Below are 20,498 nucleotides of genomic sequence, written 5' to 3'. Positions count from 1 at the left end.
AAGGCCTTTGTCACTTCCAGGGGGGCTCCGGTATTAATCTAATGTGCTGCTTTTCCTCATAACCGAAACCAGAGTGATGTACGGAATAACAACATGCCGGTGCATATGCAATAAATAGAATAAAAGTACTGCATTTAGTTGTGTAGGGATTAAAATGGAAAAAACTCTCTTGGCTGCCTTCTAGGGGTCGACTGGAGTTTTGCAGCCCAGATAGGCTAGCTCTGTTGTTGCTCCAGGCAGAGATTATTGTCATTAGGGATTCTCTGGGCATAATAAATTACTGCAATTCAGCAGTCTCTTTAGAAAGGAGCTGCCCTGCCTCTTTGCTCATTGGTTGCAAAAGGTTACAGCTAAATATATAGTTGATTATGCGCCATCAAGTCAGTGTTGACTTCTAGCGACCACAAAGACAGATTTCCTCCATCACAATCTGTCCCTAACCTGTTATTTCAAGTCTCCCAATGGTGCACCCATTGCCATACTGTAACCAAGTCCATCCATCTTGCTGCTGGGGGTCCTCTTCTCTTTCCTTCCACCTTTCCCATTATTAGAACCTTTTCCAGAGAACTGGGTCTTCAGGTAATGTATCTGAGGTAGGATAATTTGAGCTTGGTCATTTGTGCCTCAAGTGAGAACTCTGGCTTGATTTGTTTGATGATCCATTGGTTTGTTTTCTTGACTGTCTATGATATTCTCAGGAGTCTTCTCCAACAAAATATGCAGTACTTGGGTTCAAATCTTGGTTCTCTTATTTAGATGATTGTAGGGTAGGAGTAACTCCAGTGGGATAGGGATGGTTAGCTGTCTCCCTTATGACATAAACTAGGAATGTCTATTATTCCATTCACTTTGGAATAAATGAATTGAAAAATATAGGCAAGATTATTAAAAATAGTATTAAAAATGTAGGAGTTTCACCATAGAACTGCTTCAGCTAACCTGGTGCCCGGTGAAGGAACATTAGTCACATTAATTGGGAATTCTTAAAGTATAGCTCCCAAATACCTTGTGGGTGTTAGTTGTGGAACGCTGGATTAAGACAGAGAAAAAATAATATGTTGGAGTTAGTGCAATGAAATTGCCATTCATTTGGGTTTGAGGGTAGGATACCATTAACAAAGAATAGGTGAACAGGACATGATCTTACAAGAGGATGTGAATGTTTTCCAGTCTCTTCCCCAACCCCAGTATAGCCCTAAGCAAAAACAATAAGAGCAACACATTTGAAATATAGAGATCTCTTATTTATTAACAGACAAGAGTACTGTTTGGTCAAATACATCAATATTAAAACTGGTTTCAAAAGAGGAGAAGCGGCTTTGAAAGGACAGCACCGCTCAGAGGGTAGTTCATAGGAGCAAAGGGAATAGAAACAACACACACCAGAGTTACAAAGCCTTCTGCACTTTACACAATCCCTTCAATCATAATGGTTACACAACTCTTCAAAACTTAGAAGATGGCCTCTTTCCAACACTGGGCAGTTGATTTCAGGCATCTTCATATTTGCTGATGCCAAAATGTGGAAAGGATGGATAGAAGTTGGGAAAAGATGGAGTTATTAGCAAGATACAGTGGATGGAAGTACAGCACACAGCACTGACTGACAGTTCCAATATTATCTTTGATGTACTGATCAGTTTTCAAGGACTGTGAGAAAAAGGAAATGAGGTGGACTTTCAGCTGCCTGAAATGAACAACCGTTTGACATATTAAACATCTCATGGCTCAGCAACTGCCATGTTGAATGCTCCTCTTCTCACTAACATTCATAATTCAAAGTAAAATAGATGTGTGCGGCAGCTCAGTGGGAATTAATTTGATGAGGCTAACAGAGCAAGGCATATTCTAAAGTGGAGTGGATAAATGCATAACTCTATCAACACCACAACTACAAAAACATACTAGCCAGTAAACAAAATGGCCACCATGCCTCTCATATGGGCAATAACCTTGGCCTAGTCTTTTTAGTTGTCTGTTTGGTGGGGTGGAGCCATTATTAAATCCCTCTCCACAACATCTCCACAGGAAGCTATTAGTAAAAAAAAAATCCACTGATTAGAAAACTGACATTGGATCAACATTCTCTTTACTATTATTCTAATTTGCACCAGTTAAGTATTAATATGTGTTTTCTCTTTCTTGGATAAAATGAAAGCGATCCATTTAATACAATGTCTGATGTGATAGTACTTTTGAGGGCCTCAGTAGCTTAGTTGTGTGAGGCGATTCTCACTTATTTTAGAGAAACTGAATAGATTGTTACTCAGCACAGGATGGGAATCCTACATGACTTTCCTCATGTAATATACTGAAATATTGAAAGATAAATTGAAAATCATTGTTCCTATCTGTTTTATCAACTGTCCATCACAAATATTGCTAAGATTAAGCAGCAAAATGACACAATTGCCCTTATTTAGAAAATGAGATAGTATGATTATCCTGTTTGGAATAAGCCAAACATCTCATTCATAGTCAGTTCTATGAATGTCAAAGTAAATGTTTCTGACTGGACACAATGATTACTTGTTGTATTATGATTTACAGTTCTATTTCTCAATACTATTTTCCAAGAAGTTGTGTGAATGTTTCATTGTGCGTGGATGAAATAAGCAGGCCTTCCGTTATTCTTTGCCAAAGACTCAATTCTAAGCCACTTGTTACAAAATTTTGCATGCTTTTCTGGCAATGAAATACGCTGTTATTCAGGAATAAGCAAATGTGTGGACTATGGCTTTTGAAAATTTGTCACTACATAACATGCTACAGCTTTTTAAGGTATCCCAGTGGCTTCTCTCATCTAATGCTGTTACAGATCTAGGCATCTCACCACATCTATCTCTGGCTGATTGAAAGACACAGAAACTATTGAATTCTTAGCAGCTTTCCTCAGTTGCGTGCACTTCAAATGTAATGGACTACATTTCCCTTCATCTCTAGCCTAAGTGGCTAAGGATAATGGGTGTCATAGCCTTGCTTGCATACCTGGAGGGCACCAAGTTGGGAAATATGACTGTCTAGGAAAATATGGTGGAAGCAGTGATAGGAGGACAAATACTGATAGAATATCTGTCTGTTCTAGATATCTTTAAAACTTTTCTCCCTAAAACAGAGAATGACTAAGGCATCAATCCTATATCCATTTAGCTCCATTAGTAAAATATATAGGATGTGAGTAAAGTATACTGTATAGGGATTGCACTCTTTTCCGTCTCCATTCCTTTTTCCTCAGTTGTTCTTATTTTACATCAAGAATTTTAAAAAACTAACACTAATTTGCTTCCCCAAGGAATATGAAGTTTAAAATAATGCAAGAGCAGATTCTTCTATAGCCAATACTGGGAAGTGGAACTTAGCTATCTTGCCTCAACTAAAAAAGTAATAGATAAGAACTGTATATTCTATAAATATTTGGTATAATCATGTATTGAGAACTGAGTAGTGTTTAACCCTTAGTCTTTTTTCTGGTACAGTCATTAATAGATAGCCTTATTGATGAGGCTTATTATTAAAATGATGGTTATTCTCTAAGGTGAGTCGTGCATTCCCTTGGAACTAGAATAATTTGCAAGATGCAAGATTTAAAGCTACTGTAATGGGATGAGAAATCAAGTCCAGCAAGTGCTGCAAAATTATGGGTGAAAAATCCTAATATTAGTATCAAAAGGTTGGATTTTATTTTATTTTTTTAAAGGGGGCATACTTCTGAAGGATTATGATCTAATCCAGAATTTGGTAACAAAAACAGAATTTTGGCATAAAAGTTACATATAAGTATTTTAATTCAGGATTATAAACCAACATTTGTGGTTTTTAATTATTCCCTTTAATTTCAGTTCTGCTGAAAATGACTGGCAGTGTAATCAGCTATAAATTCTTAGCAAGTCATCCAAATTTTAAACATTTATAGAATTATTGAATATGTCTAATAAATTGTAATCTTTCTATACCAAAAGTATTGTAAACATGTTTTAGCCTATGTAAAACTATTGTCAAACACTTTTAAACCCAAGAGTAGTTTTTTTGGATAAATGTATTTTTTCCACTTATAAAATGCATCAAACTGCTTTCTAACAAACAGGAAACCTATTGCAGTTGTATAATAAACCAGTTTTAAGCTTGTAGCAAAAATGTAAACATGTTTTTAACAAACAAAATTATTACAAGTTGGATAGTAAATTGCTAGTAAAGAAAGCTTGTAGCAAATTTTCCCTAATACCCTTATTAATATCAAACATTTCATAAACATACATATTGTAAAGCACAAGTTGTCAAACAGATAAATGCATAAGCAAAACTGTTATAAAACTCAAAATTCAGTTGGTAACAAACTAACAAACTTTATGAATAGCTTAATACATTGGCTAATGTGTCACACACTATTATGTTCTAGCATCAAACTGCAGGCTCTACAAATTATTGTTAGTTTCTAGTATGTGGAAGTTTTGTTAGGATATCCTATATTATGTTTACTAAATTTTTATATATGGAATCTACACATGTTACATTTTGCAATATCAACCTACCCAGTCATATTTTGGACAGAGTGTCAATAAGTAAGGAGGAGTACATTTGAAGTATTTCAGAATCCAGTGTACAAAATTCTACCTCACTCTTACCCTAAAATTCTATAACATCTCCTCAGAAGAAAGTGTCTTTGAATTAAATAGGGTTTACTTCCAGCTAAATGGATATCAATTCTAGCCTTAGTCATAATGTAAAGCCATTATGAAATTGTAGAAAACTCATTTTTAAACTATGTTTTCAACATGTTATGTTATATTTTTATCCAAGATCTAGCTTTATAAAGTTGTTTTATAATACAGTCTCCAAAAATTTTTAGTTAATGTAATTGGAGTTCATTGTAATTTTTAGAAAATCTATTGTACACATATTTGTAGACATTGTTTACTATAGATTTCCATACAAGGTCTAGTTTTCAAACATGGCACCACATCAGCATCCAAAATGTGTACAAAATGATATCCCTTAAAGTAATTTGGTTTTGAACCTATAGTATAACCAATAATTAAAAAGGATTAAAGTAAATTTATTTGAAGTTTGGTTGCCAAATTTGACAGATAAACTATTACTATTTAGTAATGCTTTTGTGGGGAAAAAGGCTGTTTTTACATAAGGCTCGATTTTCAAATGCACAAGTCAAATCTGAAATATGTATCTAAATCTGCATAAATTGCATTGTAAGCCTCATGATTGACTTATAGTAAATCTATCACTTGTCTCCAATTACTATGTAAGCATTCTTTCTTTTTTCACACAGTGGATTAAAAAGTTTTTTTTTCCTCTTGGAGATTTTTTTTTTCAAACAGGAAATGGCTCTGAGAAAAGAGACAGGCTCACAGGTTACCTTCCCTCCCCCCCAACAGGCATTTTCAGGGGAGCCTCACCCACACACTCCCATTTGCTTTGGATGGGAGATGGAACGGTTGCCGGAGAAGTCGGCCAGGAAGTGAAGGACATCAAGAGGTCTTTATACCAACCACTGCATCCACCTCATCTTCAGGTTGCAGAGTGTGCCACTGGGCAATAGGTCTCCGGGGATTGGCTAGCATATCAGACCAATGGCGCAGCTCAGTACCCGTGGCATTGCAGCCTACAAAGATCTTCCCAATGGCTTCGTTCTTGCCTAGTTTGTCATAATCCAGGACTGTCAGGACAACTTGGACTTTCTATAGAAAGAGAAAAGGTGTGGTCATCACATGAAAATTGGAGGGATGTATGAATTCAACTGTCGTCCCTCCCACTATTGCCCACTGGCTATTCCTGTTTTTAACTTCTATTTCTCCATCTTGAATTCCAAATAGAGGTGTGCCACTTGCAGAGGCCAGCTTGCAGGAATAGTGGCAGACAGGAAAAAAGTTGAGATGCTTGCTTGAACCCATCACTTCTCTAAAAACTGCATCCTTCAATTTCAATATCACCTGAATTTCCAAGATCTTTTGCTTCCAGATAGTTTGATCCTTCTGGTCAAGTGGAAGCTAAGCAATGACAAATTATATGGCTCTTGACATTAATGCAAATTTATCCTGGAACTTTGCAAAAGGATACAATTCTGAGGGTTTTCAATTTCTAAGACAAGTCAATAACAGTAGCAGACTACATGCCAATCTTCCCCAATGTGTTAGACGTTGGGCATATCCACCTTAACTTTTGCAGGAAGATGCCTTGTTGATTCTTTAAGGACATATATTCTTTAAGGACATGTCTGCATGACCCCACCTTCCTCTTACCCTCATCCTAAACCTAAAGCCAGCTAACTTTGGTTTCATCCTGATCTTAAGTGCAGATATTGTTTTCCACTTTCTCTTGATACAAGCTGTGCTATTTGCATGATATGTGGCATTTTGGTGGGGAACGAGGTGATGATGAGGCAGGACTTGGATCTGCTGCCTGGGTCCTATTGGCTGTTTTCAGCTGTTGAGGGCACCCTCTTGCCTGTGGTGGTATAAATTGCCTCCTCCACACACATCAGCTGCATTCACTACCAACCCTATCAGATGCCCCCTCATACATGTGAACTGCTTAAAGTGTCCTTGTAATAAAACATTCACAGCAAGCTGAATTGATCCTGAGTGGTGACAGGTGGTAGAACCAGACAGGAATCAATGGCCCAAGAAACCACATTGTTTATATTCATTGACGATATCTCAAAGATAGTACAGTATAGCTAGCATGCTGACCTGAAAGGAAGGGATAAATAATAATAATGTCACCCAGATGGGTTTATCAAAAACATTCCAATGCCATGCGGTAATTTATATTGTGTCTGCCTTTGTCTTGCCTTTGTCATGTAGTAAGCCAAAGGTATATAAGCTGTGGTTCTGCTTTTGTTCAGGACTGCTGAGCAAGCTTGCCAATGCTTTGCTGGGAACCCATGTATACTGTATAGGTAGTCCTTAACTTACAACCACAATAGGGACTGGAAAATTCGTTGTTTAGTGCAGTTGTTAAGCGAGGCATCACATGACTGCACTGATTTTATGACTTTTTTGTGGTAGTCATTAAAGAATCACCAAAGTTGTTAAGTGAATCATTTGGTTGTTAAGCAAATCATGTCATTAAGTGAATCATGAGTTCCCCATTGATTTTGCTTGTTGGAAGGTGGCTGGGAAGGTTGCAAATGGTGATTATGTGACCCCTGAAACCTCGTAAATACATGCCGGTTGCCAAGTGCCCGAATTTTGATCATGTGACTGTGGGGATGCTGCAATGGTTGTAAGTGCAAGGACCGGTCATAAGTCACCTTTTTCAGCACCGTTGTAACTTCGAATGGTTGCTAAATTAATGATTGTAAGTCGAGGACTACCTGTAGTTCTCTGCATGCTTAATACATTTATGTTGTATCTTCAAAGTCATTTGGTTTATTTAAATGAGCCAGGTTTTGGCCACAACAGTTTGGTGCCGTGACTCAGATCAGAAGGATGAGATCAGAATCAGTCAATCACTTGCAGCATGCTCCTTCCACTTTTGCAGGCTTGTGGTTTCTGCCACCTCTCCAGTCCCTTGTGGTGTGTAGTGATGGGCAGGGTAGGTCAGGGTGTCATCAGGTTGTGTGGGGGATCTGAGAGTGTTCATCTTGTTTAAGAGGTCAAGCCTCTTTCGAGTCAAATTCAACTCCTACTTGCTTCTAAGAATGCCGGCATGATTGAGCTACACAATTCACTTCTCCCCCTCCCCCCACTTAGAACTGATGCATTGATCAATAGCATGCACAGAAATTTCCCCCCTTCTTTGAGCCAGCTGTGCTTCACTTATTTTTGTTGGCCGTGCTTCCGTACGTCCATCCCCGGGTCTTGAAGTATAGTAACTAATCCATCATACAAGGCTGAATTCTGACCTTGGGACAAAGAGTCCATGCACAGAACTGCCTGCCTACATGACCTGCCATCATGGGGGATCAGTGAGGGGAAAGATATTCTTCCAGCTCCACCACCCATCTTATTGGCAGATCATGCCAGAAGGCAGCAGTGGCTGAATCAGGAGGAGTCTCACAGTAGCAGACTCCATGCCAGTACCACCCACTTTCCATGCAACCTGCCAGCACGCTCTCCTTTCCCAGATTTCCTGCACAGAGTACTCAGAGGTCTGTTGGTAGGACACATGGGAGGGGAGGGGGCAGCACTGCCTGAAGTGAGAGAATCTTCCCCTTTCAGCCAGTGGCACTGCACCAAACAACCTACCTGTCTGCCTTGCCTTGCCCTCCCTGTTGATCATCTGACAAAACTCACCTTCTGCCCATAGTCCACATTAGGGAGAGTGATTGGTTGATGTTTTCCTGCCAGCAGGGAAATCCACCAAACCCTGCATCTTAACTTGCCCCACAATAAACTGTTAGAACAGCATACACACACCCCAGCCTCATTAATGAAGCAGAGCTCAACTGTGGGAACAGAGTGAAATTAAATGCTGGGTTACTTTGTGCTTCTTCGTGGACTGGAGAACAATACATTAAACCAGCTGTTGGGATGTCCCATGTAACTCTTGGCAGCATAGCTAAAGGAGGACATTGGTAGGGGAAGACTATACTATGGGGTATTGAGGAGTGGATGCTTTTCTCCTCATTAAGTTTTATATAATAAACAACTCTTTAACAATTATTTTTAAGTATAAAGAATTTTATATTTGTAGAGAAGTGTTCCCTGTTTGGCAAGACACTGTGAACATCTTGCCAGTTTTTTTTTTTTAATTTGGAAATTTATAATGTAAGTCATGTTACTAGTCAAACCAATTTGCACAAATAGCTCAGCCCTAGGTATAAAATGGAATGAGTTACAAGAAAAGAGCCTGGTCTTACAGTATATACAATAACAAGCCAGTTTGCAAAACAAACTATCTTGAGGCCTTCAAATAAAATACATATAACAGTCCAGAAACTCCTGTTTTGAAACAAGTACTGCCAATTTTGGACAGATGGAAGTAGCTGGAAATAATTGGAGCATATTCTCAATCTGTGTTTTAGAATAGTTACTTTCAGGTGAAATGGGATTGCAGAGAAGGAAGATTTACCTGGATTTGTTCAAAAGGCACCTCAAAGCTGAAGGATTCATTATAGTAGGGATTCAGTGTATTTTTCTTGATAGTTGTTTTCTTCTTCTTGATACGTTTCCCCCCCTGCATGAGGTGGATTTTCACATATGGATCTGGGGTAGGATGATGAAGGAAAAAGAGATGTGAACATGCTTTATGATTGCCTTCGTATTCCCAGTTCCCTCATTAGAGAATTTAATTTTAAAGCCATTTCTGGGCGAGTGACAAAGGGCAAAATAGTTTTGTTTATGTATGTATTTTTATTGTTGACCAAGACAAATTTTCATGGCAAGTTTTTAAGCATTTCTTAAACAGCCAAACCAAGAGAGAATGCTAAGTACTTTCAGAGCTTCTGTCCCATATGCTGAATACCTGTTGATCCAAATTAATGGAGTTGGCTCATTTGTCTTTTTTTTTTTTTTTAAGCCACAGCAACAGGAGACCCAGCTAAACTCTATGCAGTAGGGAAAATGTAAATGGACTTTACTGGCCTCCCACCCAAGGACAATTTGAAGACTAATTCCCATTCCTATTCTTCATAAGTCCTGCACACATACATAAGCTCTTGAGAGTTGCATACTTCATTGCTTCTTCTCACCCCTTCTCCCCATGGGGACTGTTTGCTTTCATAGCCAGAAGAGGTTGGAACCAGAAATTAAAAGAGAATAGCAGGAGATTCAGAGTGCCCCCAAAGAGGTAATCCAAATGGTATATAAAACTGTTCACCAATTATAGTTAAATTTAATGTCTTAATGCTTACCTGAAAGCCCTCCCACATCCATCTTTTTGAGATTTTTGGCTTCTAGCACAATAACTGTCAGTTTCCCAGCTGTAGGGACATATCGGAGTGAAAAACAAATGTCTCCCAACTTCTCATGCTGTAGAAAGAAATGAATGATTATTTCAGAGCTAGAATGGATATTTTTCATAAGATATTGATGCTGTTGTCAAATTTTCTTGATTATCTGCCATCCATGAGTTGCGTTATTACCCCAATCAAGTGATAGCTGTCCACAGAAAAGCATTTCCCACTTCTAATATATATAAAGCCACCAATACAATTTTCAAATTATCTTTCAGTTAGAGCTCTTTGTTTATGAATGGGATTCTGCATAAGTTCTTACCTCTTCCTTCTCTGCTGACTGCAGATCTCGCCACTCCTCGATCACATGTGCCAGGTCCACAGTGTTCATGGGGATACGGATCTCACCAATGGCATCATGCTTGGAGAAACGGTCAAAGTCGTAGACAGACATGACGAGAGTCTTACCACCAAGTTCTGAATAAGGGACCTAAGCATTAAACATAGTGGTGATATGGATTAAATTGTAAATCTCTTGGTTGAGTCTTTCTTGGTAGGTGGGGATTAGAGATGTGAGATGGAGAGAAGATCCACAATGGATGAGGGGAGACCAGAGCTAAAAAGGAAGATGATAGGGTGTATGTATAAGAAATGTATTTGTGTATTTTTGGACCTTTGGGCAAGAGAAGACAAATGTGAACTTACTTTAAAGGTGAAAGATTCATTAAATGTGGGGTTGAGAGTTTTGCGATGGACTTTGGTTTCAAACTTTTTCTTCTTCTCTGGAAGCAGGAAGACTTTGACGTAAGGATCGGAAGTACCCCCAATGTCCAGCGCTGGGAGGTCAGCAGCTTGTATAATGCCCACAACCAGCTGGGGAAAGGTTTAAGATGAAAACATTCAAACCTAGGAAAATACTTTCCATTGAGTCACATCACTGGTCTGTCCAACTCAGGATTTCTCTGTTCCTCTGATATATTCTGACAAGCAGGAATTTCCTCAAGCACCTTTAATCATGCTATCACCTTACTTTATTCACAATATTTAGAAGGAATCCAGATGAAGTTATTTTCTAATACTGTACTAATCTTCCTGTGTTTACTATAGCTTCTCTCATCTTTTCTCTCCCCCCCCCCCCCCATCCATTAAGGAGGTAAAGAGAATGTATTTTGTTTGATAACTGCCCACATAGAACCAGCTAGGGTGACAGGAAGAAATGGTGTTTTTCCAATTATTTTAGCTAGGTTCCTATGAGCTGCAGATGCTGGGGATGGAATCTGGGACTTTCAGTACATGAAATGTATATTATTTTGCTGAGCTCCTGTATGACGTTCCCTCACCTTTACTTGCACCCTTATTTTCAAGTATTGCCAATAGGATAGGATGAAAGGACTGGTAATGACTCTAGATAGGGAATACAGCTTAATGAAAGTAAGTTGGCCAGCTGTCCTATTTGGAAGTCTCTCTAATTCAAGTATGTTTTTAAACTATAAGAAGAAGGATCAGAGGCACTGCAAATGCTTGTTCAGAGTTAGCAGCAGAAAGGGGACAATGGCCTGGTCACAATCTTTCCCATTATACAGAGTCGTATTTCCATTTACATTATAGTAATTCTTTCTCCATTTGTATCAATATTTATGAATCAGAATGTGCAGATTACTTTGCAGAACTTGTCTCTTCTTGACAATGCATTTCTTATTTTCTGGATGATGTTTGAGCAGCCTTCCTAAATTGACAGACACATGAAGATCAGTCTGCTGCTATCTGAGCTGAGGCATGTGTTTGCCCTACCCACCTGTGTGCTCTGGAAGTCATAATCAAGTGAATACTGGAGTTTCCCCAGCTTCTCCTCTGGCTTCTCCCCTTTGGACTCCTGCAACAGTGATGGATCTAAATCCTCGACTTCTGGCTGCACCTGGAAGGAAGGAGAGAAGGAAATGGTCAAGGCAACCAACAGGGAAGCATTAGGAACAAGGCAGATGAAAAACTTATTAAAGGCCACATGATCTGTTCTCCCCTTCTCATTCTGAAATGAACTTAACCCAACTTTTAGCACTCCAGATATGTTGAGATGCCACATCCCAGAATTTCAATTCATCCTGGCCTGAAATTCCAATTGTTATAATCCTTGAAAGGCATCAAGGGTGGGGAAAAGCTGGTCTAGCTTGGTCAGATATTCTGGGGGCACAGGAACAGGCATTCAAGCAGTGCTAGGTTTATAGCAACTTGTATAGGTTCCTGCATCCTCATCATCCTCCACTCAGTGTGAATTTTCCGTCATGATACATATACCTATCAGACAATGCTGATCTTAACGAGTGGATGTCATTCAGATGCCAAACAGTTGGATATTTTAAATTTGAATGAAAAAAGAGACTTGGCATGAAAAGAGTGGGAGCAATGAGAATAATTACTCTGGGCCCTCCCACATGGAGGGGCCCATCCAAGGGCTAACCTAGTATTCCTAACACTGATCAGATGAATTAGTGCAATTCATTAAAGGAATCAGAATAAACAAAAAAAAAAGGAGGAAAAATTACATTGGCATTGGCTGCAGTGCAAATAAAATGATGGAGAGGATGCTCAAATAAATATTTTGCTTCCCTGATTCCCTGAGAGTCAACCTGGCTTAACATAAATAGAACTTCCAAGATACTGGCACTCCAGTCATTGATGCTAGGCTCTTCTCCTGTGGCAGACCCCTCTTTGTTCTTTTCTCTAGGATCTAACATTCACAATTTTAGCATCTTACAATCATGTTAACTGCCTTCAGGGCTAAAGAATCCTCAGAACTGAGCTGTATTTTCTGTCCTATATATCAGTGTTTTTCAACCTCAGCAACTTTAAGACGAGTGGAGAATTCTGGGAGTTGAAGTCCCCACATTTTAAGGTTGCTGAAGTTGAGAAACACTGCTGTAATATCAGGCCTGTATTTTTCCCCTTGTAAATATAGAACCCTAGTAACTGTTTAAGACTGAGAAAATATTATGAAGAAGAGTTAAATAGCTCCTTCTCTTCAATTGTTTGACTCCTGCAAAAACTGTCGAGTTTCTAGAATTCATGTTCCCAGGCCCTGTTTGTTCTTGCAAGTGGATCTGCACTCAGGAAAATCCATGAGCCAGTTGATGCTACCTGTTAGTGGCAGCCTCCTCTACAATGTTATGATTTCAGATCTGAGATGGGGGAGAGACCAAACTTCCAGGAAAAATGGTGACAGTTCTACCTTGCATCTGCCTAGTTTCTATTGCCAAAGAGGCCCAGCTTCCTTCCTTCACAATTCTGAATCCAATCTGTTTTATCTCAAGACCGCCTCCTTGTGTGACATCTTTTTAAAATAAAACTCATTAAATTGAAACTGTTCTCCTTGAGTCAAGAATCAGTGCTGTTCCCAGAGTTTTCTGGAGGGAGAGGGCTTTGGACAGCCTCTCCTCTCCTCCTTTTCCCTGGAATTGTGTTTCTTCATCTCTACCCCCAAAACCAGGTCACTTGTTTGTCATTTGTTTTAGCGGTTGCATAATGATGCCACCATCTGATATCCACTCACCCTAGGTTATGCCACTGTTCCATCTGCTCCACTATGGCTTTTCTGATAGGATAGTCACAGCCAATGTTCCTTCCCATTGTCACCCATAGTGACTTGAAATACTAGGAATGGAATTTGTGACCTCCTTCTGCCATTTTCCTAGACCATGGTCTTTCCTCTATATTGCAAGCAAAAGTCCTCAAATGTCCTATACTTAGCTCTGGAAGAGATTTGGGAAGCAGCAAAATTTTTCTCCATTTTCTGGCAAATTTGAGACTCTGTATTTTAACCACCACCCTTTTTCCAGTTTATTGGTTTTAGAGTACAGTTTGAAGTCAAATAACTATCTGCCTCTGCATGGTGGGAACAGGATCATTTGAAGGACAAATTCTGGCCTTTCACCAAGATCAGCCCCAAACATGTAACCTCTAATCATAAACAAATGGTTTATAAGTCATGCAGGTTCTTTTATACAAGACAGGTCCTCAGGTTGGGGAGCTGTGGAAAATAACTCACTGCTCACCTTATCAATGTAGCTTTTGCCCAACTCCTTCACCTCCTTCATATTGATCTGTGCCTTGACTTTGTCTTTGCCTTTCTTCCCTTTCTTCTTCTTGCCACAGCATTTTTTACAAATGCAGAAGCAGCAGCAGAGCAGCAAGAGGCCGGCAACAATGAGGATGGTGGCCAAAGCCCATGGTGGTACTAGAGTGGACAGAAAAGGAGAGCAGTGAAAGGAGATGCCAGATCCTGGAATAAAGAGGTTGCATGCTGTTACCTTATTTACTAGTTAAATATGACTTTTCCTAATTGTTACTGGAAGTATCTAGTGGATCTTGGTTGACGTCAGAAAAGCTTAGCAGGGTCAGACCAGGTTAATATGTGGATGAGAGACTACCAGCACATCCTAGGGTGAAGGCTAGACAGGGGAATTGAAGAAATGTCCACAAAAAAGGCAGCGGCAAACTATTTTCATACTTTTACCAAATATATTACATGGCTGTGTCCATGTAGTCACCAGGAGCCCAGGGTGACTTTCCTTTATCTTCCAATGGCCCTCTCAAGTAGATTGTTGTGTTATATTTGTGCTTTTGTTGTTATTATTCCTGCATTTTAGAGACAAAGGTAAGAATGATCTTAAGGACGCCTATGGACAACTAACGAAGAGGTGATCAAGTTTGTTTATATAGTGACAACTGTTGTTCCAATGTTCATGGTTCACAACAGCAATTAATAGAAAGGACATGTTGGCCACACTATCTGTTTAATGTAGAGATTCATAACTGGAAGCCTGGAGGCTGTATTTGCCCCCTAATAGCTTGTAGTGCAGCCCCCAGAAATCTCCAAAAGCTATTACCAAATTGTAATATTTAATGTAACTGAAGCAGAACATTGTTAAATACATGACTAGTTAGTAATCATATATACTTTTAATTAAAGGTTAAATCAAATTAAGTGCACTTTTTGTCCTGGCAATACATATTTTAGGAAGAGACTCCTAGAAAGACCCAGAAAAAGTTTTGTACTCCTGCCATAATATAAGAACTGCTCTTGAATTTAATGCCTCTCAGGAAGTCTCCACATTGTTTCCTGTTAACTCTGCTTTGTGAACAGGATGCCCTGCTGTTCCTTAAATTTCCCTATTTGGCATTTATCGCTCCTCTGGTTAATATGTCAAGACAGGAATTTTAGTTTTTTTCAGTTCCTGATTGTTCTTATCCCACATTCATTTCAACAAAGTTGTAAGTCGTCTTTGGTTTAGAGAATTTTGGGAATTGGGATTACTGTAGGAGAGATATTGTCCTGTCCACAGAGCAAATTGCATTCAAATAGCAAATTGAATTAATTTGTAAAGCTTGCATATGTGAAAGCCTTGGGGTGGAGCTGAAGCCCCACCTAAATGTCTTGCTTTTTCTGTTTTAAATTATTTCTCAAGCACCCAGAGTTGCTGGGGGTTGGATGCATATCAATTTAATAAATAATAATAATACATTTATCATCAAATTGTAATTCCTAATGTGACAGAAGGGAGAAATTATTAAACACTTGGGGAAGTAATCCGATGTTTTATGCACCAATATCTTGTTGTTCACTGAGAAATCAAATGACCTGCAGCAAATGTTAGATAGACTATATGATGCAGCTAAAGGTATCATAGACCAAGGCAGTTCTGCTTGACAGGGAAAATGGAGTGAACACTTGCAAGTTATATTTAAATGGTAAAAAAACTAAAGCAAGTAGATGAAGTGTTGTATCTTTGTGACTATTTACTAAACTTGGGAAGATGGATGGAGAAATTTTAGGATCTGAAAATGCTGGCTGAAAGGTAATGGATAGTAGGTGGTCTCCTGCAAAGAATGAATTGTGACAAAAGAAGTCCTGTCTTCTTTGTTAAATGGGAATGAAAGGGGGTATATTAAGTGAAACATAAAAATAACTTGTGTGCAATGGAAATGGAGTACTTAGTCTAAGTTTTAGTATAGACTTCAAGGAAGAATGGGTGTTGAATAAAGGTGGACTGTGTTTAAAAGGGAATGCCTACTATGAAAGATGTGCATTGTTGTGGTTTGGTCTTAGAGAGACCATGAATGGGAATCAAAATGTAAAACAAATATACAAAAGAAGAATGGATGAGTCAAGAGGAAAGGGTAGAGTGAGAAAGTTGTGGTTTGGTGGAGCTGATGAGATTCTCAGAAAGAAAGGAGAGAAGCAAGGATTGTTTGCAAGGATAGACAGGTATGAAAAGGTCATCTTATGGCATTTATTTCTTTGCCTTACTATTTTTAACCTCCTCTCTGTGCTTCGCATAATATTGCCTTTTTTGTGTAGTGCTGCCATTTGTGTAATGGGTATGTATCTATGCCTGGGAACTAATCCTGTTGACTGTGCACAATTCATTAAATTTTAGTTTTTGCCCTATCTTCACTATCTTTGGAGAGTGCAGTCTCTAACACACCAAAGGCAGTCAAAAAAGATTGCAGAACACTAAAAGAAATACTGTGCTCCTATTTGCTTTGACTCATTAAGACCAGTGGGATTCAGTATTAGTAAACGTGGCAAGGGTTTATACTGAAGGTGTTTAAAAGGCTTTGCTGAGATTCCAGAGGTGTATTTTCCAGTGTTTTAAAAAAATCATTCCCTTAAATGCAACAGTGAGTTGTCTTAACCATTATGACACTGTCTCTCATGTGATTGTTTTAATAGCACAATGGACACAGAAGGTTCTCCCAACTCCACTCTTCTCCATTGTCCATCTTTTCAGTGTCTAAGTTCTGGTTTCTTCCTACAGAGCCACCTAATCTCTGAAAAATCTCTCTATACATTTACATTATACATTTCAGAGCTCCAGTGATCACTCAAGAGAATACAGTTATTGGAATTATTATAATACAATTGCAGATGTAATAAAAACGGAGATAGTGAATATGAACAAAAATTGGGATAGTGAACATGGACTCCAGTTGTGGGAAATGGTGGAAGGTTATAGTTTGTATGTCAAAACAATTGAAATTCTATAGTAAAAAAAAATAGAATCTGCATGTGTGTGTGTGTGTGTGTGTCTGTATGTTGCCAAATCATGTAAATTTGTATACCTTGAATTATTTAATCTACACTTCTTAATCACATATGTCAGGAATAAAGGCCTGAACACGGCACCCAAGCCATGCCTCCAGGAACATTTGGCTTATTGGCCTTTCAGGTTTTAACGGTCATAACCTGTGCATTTTCTAGCACATTTTCTTCATGAAAACTAGAATGTGCAGTGCTTTATATATAAAGAAAATTGATATTACAAGAACTGCACAGCCTGTAGTTTTTTTAGCTTCCGAGGCCAGGGAAAGGACTTTTGTGGAATTACAAAAAATAGCCCTGCAAATAATCAGTATTAAAAATAAGACTGTGTATAATAAAGAAATCCAGGTGATTTGATTCAAATAAATTAGCCTTGGTAGTTTCAGTTAGATCCACCCTCCAGTTTGAAATCTGAGTTTGGAAACAGCCTAATTCTACCTACTTGGCAGTTTCCCCAATTTGTTCATGAATTTATCTTTCAAGTCTGAAAAAACGTTCTCCTTGGTGGGCATCTCAGTAGCATTGATGGAGGGTTCCATCTGGGATTCTGTCACTTCTGAATCCATCCTGGCTGATCTCCGTGCTGCATTCATTGTGGAATCTGGAAAGTGAGAACGAAAAGAGATAACGTATGTACTCTCCTGACAAATATAAACCTTTTTTTAAAGTTTTGTTTTAAAATTAAATAATGCAATTGAATAGGGAAGTGTTTTTGCAACTGCATCTTCTCCCTGATCCTCATAGCCTACTTTTTCTGGAAATGAAGCTTTTGACTTTTCCCTGTTCTTATAAAAGGAGGAAAAAGAGAACAAGAAGGGATAGTGTTATCAGGACCTTTTTACATGGCTAAGAGGCCTGGGGGCTGTTCATATGACCTCTCTCTGGCCCTTTCTCTATTTTCTTCTCATGACATCCTAAGTCAATGGCCCAGTAAATCAAGGTATGTTTGAAACCCTAAATATTGAAATATCTCTTGGCATTATACTTAAACTGGCTACTTTATTTCTTGTAAAATAAAAAAAAATCAATTCATCTGATTTTTCAAATGTTGAAACAGACTTTGGGTACCATCTTCCCCCATATGGGACTTGGTCCTAATAGTTGAAAACAATTATAATAAAATATAAGAGCAAAGCAACTGGACTGAGCTCCAACCTTGTATCTTTCTCAAACTTACGTTCTGACAATAACACCCAAAACTTTTATCGCTCCTAGCTCTGGTACCAAGAAGTGTTCTGTTGATGGAGTACAGGATTAAATAATGTAATAGTCTCAAGAATTAGCTATGAACCATGAAAGCCTTAGCCGTAATCCATCTTCAACTCTCATGATCCTCTCTCTCATCTTACACTGAGGGGGATTATATAATCTCACTTTCAACATTATTCTAAAAATTCAAGAAATCCTTTAGATGAAGCTAGACTTGTCCATTATTTGTTCTAAGCCATTATGGCAACGCAGTAGCTTCATATTGCATTGTGTACAACACAGGTCTCCTCCAACTTGATGCCCTTTCAAATACACTGGATTGAAATTCCCATCATCCTTAGCCAGTATGTTGTTGGTTGCAGATGATGAGTTTTACCCAACACATCTGAAAGACACCAAGTTGGGGACGTTTATGTCAGTAAGTTTTATTTTCTCCAGCTTCTTTTTAGTTCCTGCCTAACGTTTCTTCATTTTGGCTTCATTTCCCATTCATTATTGCTGCAGTTCATTCCTCTCCACCTCCCGATTTCAGGAATTCCAGCCAGCCTCTGCTGCCTGTTTCTAAGTGACATACAATTACTCCTCCCCATTCTTGGTCAGGACATTGGAACTGCCAAGTTTCAGAGAGCTTAGCACTTGTTAATTTTATAGGCAATTTTAAAAGGTAGATAGACACAGCCTTTAATTCAAGTTAGTGGAGCTTTCCGACCCATCAGCTGGCCCTGGTTTCTCTCTCATCCTCCCACGATGACCTTTCCATGAACTGTACACTGTGCTTCATGCTGTTCATTCAATCCCAGACAGTGTCTCTTACGTAAAGCAAATTAAAATAAACAGGAAGGAATGGCAGGAGAGGGGGGAGATATGAGATGTCTGTCTTTTCCCATTCAGTTTTGCTTTTCCACTCACTTTAATTATAAAAATGAATGGAGCTCATTTTTTTCTTTTTTCTTTTCTTTTCTATATTTACCCTACCACAACCATGCCCAAAGACTGAATTCAACCTCCTCTACTTGTCTGCCAGCTCACCTGTCAACCTGCTCATCCAGTCTGCTCCTTGATCTCATCTGTCCAATGAGATCTTTCCTGGTACACAATTTCAGCCTAGGTCTCAGTTGCAGCAGGGCATGTAGAAAACCAGATGACAGAATAAATTATCCATGACTAACTTTCCACAAGTCATGCTTTTTACTGACCTTTTTAAAAAAATGAAAATAGTCCTCATTTGTAATCTGCAGTGGTACAGTCTGTAGTACAGATTTACCTCCTCATCTCTTCTTTGTGGGAATATAACTCTGTTGCCTCAAGCATAAATGTGTCTCCAGATTTGCACTTTAAAATCAATGGTCTGGCGCCAATGCGTCCATTCATTTGCTAAATGGAAGCCCTTCAAACTTCTGATTACATTCCAGTCAAGCACAGATGTGTGTTTCCCCTTGTGGTTTGTCTATACAACTTACGCATCCAATCTCAATCATTAGTTCACTTCTCTTCCACTGGTTTATTCCAATTGTCCTATAAGCTTACCCAGAGTATCCCAAAGACCATATTTAGTCCATATGCTGCCCATTTTGATTTAGTCTTGTTGTATTGTTATATATTGTGACAGGGTGCCCAAGATTATCAAAACCACCCTTGCCACGAAGACCTCATCTAATACAAACTGTTCATAGATCCTTTATCTTTTTAAAAGATGCAAAATGAAACTGAAAAGGTTTAAAAGGGGACACTGTGTTACTAGAGTTTTTTAGATGATGTTTGAAGAAAAGTGGAAGCTGAGGTTCATTGGAAAGAGTGGAATTGCTATTTCTCAAAGGAGGAAGAACTGTAGTATGTTTCTGTGATGGAAGACAGATGTGTTCATGGTTTGAAAGGAACATTCAAACCTCCAGAAAGATGCCTGCAGCTATTCAGCAATTTGGTGGCTGAAGATCCCAGAGAGAACAGCGGGGCCAAAGACAACAGAAGGGAGAGCAACTGGCAAGTCTCTTGTCTCTATAAAGTTAGATAAGCCAAAAATCTGACAGATGAGTGGAGAGCAAATGGCCCAAACATTGTCTAGCTAACATGAAGTTAAGAGAATTTTTCTATGCAATGCAGGAAGGAATAATTAAATTAAACAAGCACCTTGTTAATAGAGGAGGAAAACTAAAAAACAACATAGAAATAAGCAGTAAAAGAAACACAAGAAAAGTAGAATCCCTAAAGCAAGCAAATAGCAATTTAGGAAAATAGAAAGATTTTGTAATATAAGCTCACTATAAATATTAACACACAATACTGAACAACTTAGACCTCAGTTTAGCTTGTAAATTATTGCTGATGCACACTGGATAACCG

General features: G+C 38.7%; 1 protein-coding gene across 1 annotated transcript in view; it reads right to left on the bottom strand.

The window, feature by feature from the left end:
* Positions 1 to 1,231: 1,231 nt before the first annotated feature.
* The window catches only part of SYT5 (synaptotagmin 5), a 36,875-nt gene continuing 17,608 nt past the window's right edge, over positions 1,232 to 20,498 (bottom strand). The window contains exons 2-9 of the mRNA XM_088142722.1: positions 17,392 to 17,550; positions 13,900 to 14,081; positions 11,649 to 11,768; positions 10,559 to 10,726; positions 10,176 to 10,343; positions 9,812 to 9,929; positions 9,031 to 9,164; positions 1,232 to 5,693 (exon numbers count right to left, since the gene is read on the bottom strand). Of these exons, the coding sequence (XP_087998848.1) occupies positions 5,484 to 5,693; positions 9,031 to 9,164; positions 9,812 to 9,929; positions 10,176 to 10,343; positions 10,559 to 10,726; positions 11,649 to 11,768; positions 13,900 to 14,081; positions 17,392 to 17,550 (1,259 nt within the window). The 3' untranslated portion in view covers positions 1,232 to 5,483. The remainder of the gene's footprint in view (positions 5,694 to 9,030; positions 9,165 to 9,811; positions 9,930 to 10,175; positions 10,344 to 10,558; positions 10,727 to 11,648; positions 11,769 to 13,899; positions 14,082 to 17,391; positions 17,551 to 20,498) is intronic.

This window comes from Python bivittatus, unplaced genomic scaffold (genome assembly GCF_059951505.1).
Source record: "Python bivittatus isolate LINGU-HERP-01145 unplaced genomic scaffold, Pbiv_v1 ctg000440_np1212, whole genome shotgun sequence".
Taxonomy (NCBI): Eukaryota; Metazoa; Chordata; class Lepidosauria; order Squamata; family Pythonidae; genus Python; species Python bivittatus.
This window is presented reverse-complemented; position numbering and strand designations above follow the sequence as displayed.